This window comes from Gossypium raimondii, chromosome 6 (genome assembly GCF_025698545.1).
Source record: "Gossypium raimondii isolate GPD5lz chromosome 6, ASM2569854v1, whole genome shotgun sequence".
Classification (NCBI taxonomy): domain Eukaryota; kingdom Viridiplantae; phylum Streptophyta; class Magnoliopsida; order Malvales; family Malvaceae; genus Gossypium; species Gossypium raimondii.
The window spans coordinates 10,081,607-10,087,923 of NC_068570.1; the positions used below are offsets into that span (position 1 = coordinate 10,081,607).

At 35.3% G+C, this 6,317-nt stretch overlaps 1 protein-coding gene across 4 annotated transcripts; it reads left to right on the forward strand.

Moving 5' to 3' along the window:
• Positions 1-1,416: 1,416 nt before the first annotated feature.
• Positions 1,417-5,580, forward strand: LOC105773598 (pentatricopeptide repeat-containing protein At5g21222). Of its 4 annotated transcripts, none has more exons than XM_012595615.2 (5): positions 1,472-1,573; positions 1,669-1,729; positions 2,519-2,748; positions 3,228-4,139; positions 4,396-5,580. In XM_012595615.2, exons 3-5 carry the CDS (start codon positions 2,629-2,631, stop codon positions 5,260-5,262), a joined length of 1,899 nt encoding a protein of 632 aa, XP_012451069.1. In that variant the 5' UTR covers positions 1,472-1,573; positions 1,669-1,729; positions 2,519-2,628; the 3' UTR covers positions 5,263-5,580. The 4 variants fall into 4 exon arrangements, with proteins under 4 accessions (XP_012451067.1, XP_012451066.1, XP_012451069.1 ...); XM_012595614.2 differs by having other exon boundaries at positions 1,477-1,573; positions 2,514-2,748; XM_012595613.1 differs by lacking the exon at positions 1,669-1,729 and having other exon boundaries at positions 1,417-1,573.
• Positions 5,581-6,317: the final 737 nt, after the last annotated feature.

Below are 6,317 nucleotides of genomic sequence, written 5' to 3' on the forward strand. Positions count from 1 at the left end.
ATATCATCAACATCATTATTATGTTCTAGAATCCTCCCTATTGCTAATTGATCATTTTACTCTTTTGATCTTTCAAATTCCATCCTTGAATCATCACTTAATTTAGTAAAATTGTGATTTAGTCCTTACAATTCTTTACTTATTCAATTTGGTCCCTACATGTCAATTCCATATCATAGTAAATTGGGTTATTTCACATGTGGTCTTTCAAATTTCACATTTTATACTTTGATCCCTTAAAATTTGAATATTTACACTTGAGCCAAAAATTTCACATATTTACGATTAGTCCTTACTTTAAATTAATATACTAAAACTGTTTCTTAATTATTATTATTATTTTTCAATACTCCTCAATATTCTCTTTTATCATATTTATATCATTTTCTCATTTTACCAAAAATCAATTATACATTATTCAATTTATTACTACTTTTATTATATATCAATTTTAGGAATATTTCCTTCCTTAATTTAATACATTATGTTATGCTTCTTGATTTAACTCTATTTTGATATCTTATAACTTTAATTTTCTTTGATCTTATACCTTATTTCGCTAAGATTATATATCATATTATTTACAACCAATGGAGTTTTGATGACGTTACATATAGGGTTAGTATTTGGTACACTAATAATGTAATTTTTATTCTACAAACAAGCTTAAAAATTTACGATGTATTTTTTTTAATATTATATTATACCTATGAACACTCATTAAAATATAAAAACTATATTAACAATCTACCAAATATTCTATTCATAATAAAAGGAAGACATTTTTTTTGTTTCCAATCAATGGAAACTGAAAAGCAAGAGCAAAAGGTCATCTTTTCAGGCTGGATTAATGTATGGGTATCAAGGTTCTGAACACCCACGCTATAATTCATTCACGTTCATCTCTCCAAAACAGGTGAAAATGGATAAAATTTTGTTGGAGTTCTGTGTTTGAAGAATTTCCGGTGAATTCCTGCCCATTATAGGCTATGAATACATTGTTATTTCTCGGTTGATTTACCGTCGACATTGTCGACGTTTTACCCCGGCGTTAAATTTGTCTGCCCCGAGAAAATGTGGGCGACAGAAACAAAGATCATAGAAGCAAATGAAGTGTTAAATTTTTATTTCAGTTATTAAAGTTTAATTTTAATAAAACTCAAGACAAAGGGAAACTAAAAGGCATTAATCTCTGGTCGGGGAAGACTCATCTTTGGTATAAACATAAAATATTTAGAAAATTTCCTTGTTCTAAAATGTTGGCCATTTGAGCAAAAGCTATCGTGGCAACATCTGGTTCCACAAATAATGTACAAAGTACTGTGGCAACCAAAATTTGACACCCTTTACAAAAACTTGCACAGAATCTGTTTGTGATAATATTTTGTGGATAAGAATCTCTGTTGGACGTCTAAAACACAAGCACCACTCACCCACTCCCCACTACACTCCAACACACGTCTTCCCTATTTCAACTTTATTCGGCTGCCTGCATGTTTACACACTCTCAAATCTCTCTACTCTTAACCATGCAATACCAAACCCCTTTTCTCTTTCATCGAATTCTATAGAGGTATGATCAACTCTTCTCCAAATGTTTTGGGTTATTTTTTTTTTTTTGGTTTATTTGTTTCAATCTAGATTACTGCTATCTGTAAACATTTGCAGGATTTGATTTTAGTCCCAGGGTCTGGTTTTGCTTATTGAACTTTGCTTGTGATGATGCATGGTAATTGCATTTTAATCTGTTCCTTTAGAGTTCTCTTTTTTTTTTTTTTTTGTATTAGTTAGTGGACTAAAACATGAATTAATGTAGAGTGGACTGTTGAATTGGGTGTTCTCAACCTATGTTCTCATATATCTCTGACTCTCTGTTAGTATGTTTTATTGGAATTGGATGATGTAATATTACCTGAGTTGGGTGGGTAGAATTATGATGAATATTTGAATCTTTATGAATACTATTTTTGAAGTCCTGATATTTGTCAAATGCCTCTTGTCATTCTTATTTTCTCTTCTGTGTGTTTGTAATGGGATGACTAGATTACTGGATTCTTATTTGCTGGCAGTCCAACCTTTGAACTATAGAACTTAGAAGCATGGACTTGCTAGATATATTCATTGACTTAATGGGAAGAATGGTTGTACAAGCAGGTTTTGCTAAAATGGAACATAAAACTTGCTAGAATCTTCAGTAATTGGCACTACAAGGAAACTAACCTTAGTTTAAAGGTGTTCACATAAAGAGAACTGCTTAAAGTTGAAAATGCTACAAACTTATATTCCATGCTATTTGTTACATTTTTACTGTTCCTTCTACACATTTAAAATTCACTTTCATGGACTAAGTTGGGTGTATTTAAGAATCTTCTCATGTGGTTCTTCTATTCTTAGAGTTTCCTTTTGGTGCCGTCAGGCAAACCTACTTCTTGCTGAAAATCATTCTTTGCTTCACTTATTTTAATGATGCATAACATGTTGATTTTGCTGCATTCCTCTCTGGTTTTATTTAGGATAGGTTCTTCAGGCTTAACCTTCAAGCAGAGGAAATTGAGTCAGAAAACAAGTTCCATATGGCCTGGAAATGATCATCTCCAATCTGAAAAAAAGTCAAGTCTGGTTTATTAGATGGTGAAAAGCGGAGAAGAAACATTGGACAGTGTGACCAACAGGAGGTCCATTGCCATGGGTAAGCATCAGGAGGGAACAATCATGAGCAAGAAGCCAGTCAAAGCTTCAGCAGTTGTGGTATTGTTGCTTCAACTTGTTTATTCTGTAATTGTAATTGGCTAAATTATAAAATTGGGACATTGTTCAATTTTCATTTTTGATGAGTCATTGACAAGTATTATTGAAGCCTAAGGAGTGGTCTTTGCTAAAGAACTTGGTCCTAGTCTACTAGTTAGATTGAATTCGTACACTTAATAAGTTATACTTTAAATAACTATCGTGAAAGTGAACACTAATGCTTCCTTCATGCCTGCCTCAGAGTGGGAAATCAATGTTTCTCTAATAGATCAAGTTCTTTACTAAAGAATTTGCACCCTGGTTCCATATTTTCATGTGTCTTTCTGTAATCGTAATTAACTCGAGAATGATGCTGTTCATATTGATAAAAGATTTTCTATTAGTTCAATTTTTTTATCTTGGATCTCTACACAGTAAATCAGCCCATTTTCATCATATGTACAGCAATGATCACATAATGATGGCTTTGAATGTCACAGGTATCACATGTTGATGAGAAGGAACAATCACATCCAGGTACAGGTTCTGCAGATTCTGAAGTTAGCTCCAAATGCATTGTTTGCTCAGGAAACAACAGTTGCCAGACTGTTCGTGCAAGAACAAAACTAATGAACATTTTGATTGAGAAGGGGAAGCCTCAAGAAGCTCAATTTATTTTCAACAGCTTAACAGAAGAAGGACATAAACCAACTCTTGTGACCTACACGGCTCTTGTGTCTGCATTAACCCGCCTGAAACGTTACAAGTCCATTATTTCACTTATCTCCAAAGTGGAAGAGAATGGCATGAAGCCTGATTCTATTCTCTTCAATGCTATGATCAATGCCTTTTCAGAGTCTGGAAATGTGAAAGAAGCAATGAAAATCTTTCAGAAAATGAAGAAGAGTGGATGTAAGCCTACAACCAGTACTTTTAATACCCTTATGAAAGGATATGGAAATATTGGAAAGGCTGAAGAGTCTTCAAAATTACTAGAGTTAATGTTGCAGGATGAAAATGTCCAACCAAATGATAGAACATACAACATTCTAATTAGAGCATGGTGCAACAAACTGAACATAGAAGAAGCATGGAATGTGGTGCATATAATGGTAGCATCTGGTATGCATCCTGATGTTGTCACTTACAATACAATAGCAAGAGCCTATGCTCAGACCGGGGAGACTTATAGGGCAGAACAGATGATATTTGAGATGCAAAACAACAAAGTGGCTCCCAATGTGCGTACTTGCGGTATCATTGTGACCGGATATTGTAAAGAAGGTAATATGACGGAAGCTTTGAGGTTTGTGTACAGGATGAAGGAGCTAGGAGTTCAACCAAATCTTGTTGTTTTCAACTCTCTGGTAAAAGGTTTTCTAGATGTTACAGATACAAACGGAGTTGATGAGGTGAGTTTCAGCCTTAGTTGTTTTTTTTTTTCCCAAAAGAACTCTTCTTTTTCATCTAGTCAATTATAAAATGTTCAAAGAGCTTAAATACGAGTGGAATCATGCACTAGGAATTCTTTTTTGTTCTGTCCCAATTTTGGGAAATTTTAAACACGGGCTTCACATGGTTCTGTTAGCCGCTTGTATGGCATTTGAAATCACCTCTTTTACCATATTCTTTTGTTACCATTTGCTAACAAGAAGCATAATTTGGCAGGCACTAACACTGATGGAAGAATTCGGGGTCAAACCAGATGTTATAACATTTAGTACGATTATGAATGCCTGGAGCTCAGCAGGGCTGATGGACAAATGCCAGGAGATCTTTGATGATATGGTAAAGGCTGGTATAGAACCTGATGTCCACGCATTTAGCATCCTGGCGAAAGGTTATATTCGTGCTGGGGAGCCAGGAGAGGCTGAGTCACTCCTCAACTCCATGGGCAAATTCGGTGTGCAACCAAATGTTGTAATCTTCACAACTGTCATTAGTGGGTGGTGCACTGCTGGAAAAATGAATCATGCAGCCAGAGTTTATGAGAAAATGTGTGAAATCGGCGTTAACCCCAATTTGACTACTTATGAGACACTGATATGGGGATATGGGGAAGCAAAACAGCCATGGAAAGCTGAAGAACTCCTGCAGATTATGGAAGAGAAGGGTATCTCTGCTGAGAGGAGCACCATACAGCTAGTAGCGGATGCTTGGCGTGCCATCGGTTTACTAAATGAAGCAAGAAGAATCATAAAAAATGTAGATCGAGGAATTGCATCGAATACTAAAGATGACATACCGGCAGAGGGCATGGAGAAGACGTACAAGAAACAAAGCCTAAGTGCTTCTTATTCTAATGTTTTGCAGATGCCTGGGGTAGCCATGAATGAACAAAATGGATCATCTAGTTCCAAAGCAAGAAGCCAAATGGTGTTGAAGAAATACGATTCGTCATCTCTGTTTCCTGCTCAAGCAAGTGTTTTTGGGGTGCAACCAGGGATTATATGCCAGAAGCAGTTAACAACAACCAAGGAATATAGGATGCATGGGCAGTTTGTAAATTCATGTAAATTGGTGTTCATAAACTGATGAGAATTTGAGGAAGGTTGTCCGGATATCATATGTGTATCCTGAATTTTCCGGCACCGTGGAGTTCTGATTTCAGAAAAGCTGATGACTCAAAAGCTGTAGATATCAAAGGTGTTCTTCAACACATACTTTATATTTTTTGGATCATTGATTATATAATCCTTTTGTGGAGGTAACTCAATGTGGCTGCCTACAGTGTTATGTACACATTGTTTGTATCAGACAGGCCAGACCAGAACATAGGCTACTGTTAATTTGTCTGTGAAAGTAACACAGTTTTATTTTAATAGCTCAATACCCATACCTTGTTTTTCTTGATTGATAGCTCAATACCCATGCTTGGTTCCTATATATGTGTGTGTGTGTGTGTGTGTGTGTGTGTGTGTGTGTGTGTGTGTGTGTATTATATATGTGCTTTGTTTGATACTATAAACATGATTCACTAGTCCCAGAAAATTGTAGTCTTCTTCATGTTTTGTTCTTGTTGTCTGAATCAACCAAACATGATTAATTCCTCAATATAGTTGTCTCATCAGTTAAAATATTGACGTTTTTTCATTGCTAAACAATATGGTCATAATTTGGGCGGAGTATCAACTAGTAAAGATCTTCTTGACTGTAAAAGAGTGCAAGTGAGGCTCATGCAGCCATGGTATTAAATTGCGGCCGCAATGCAGTGTAACAACCGCATCGTAACAGTTTTGAAGGTCTCCGCGACGCAATATTGACGCGACGCCACGAGGGTACTGCATCATGACTTTTGCGGTCTGAAACTGTTACGTAACGCTGCAACATGTAATATATTGCACCGCAACTCCACAACAAACTTTCAAATTATCCGAAATATGAAATCATATAGATGAAACACGAATATTTTTAGACTTAGCAAAAAAGAAAAAAATGATGTTAAATAATAACAAATATTTAACTTGAAACATCCTTGTTTGGTCCTTAGAACATTATGAAAATTGTTTGATCATTAGAACTTTTAACAGACTTCCAACATTATACTTACATTAAATCAACAAATTGCATGTCTATTATCACTTTTTTCT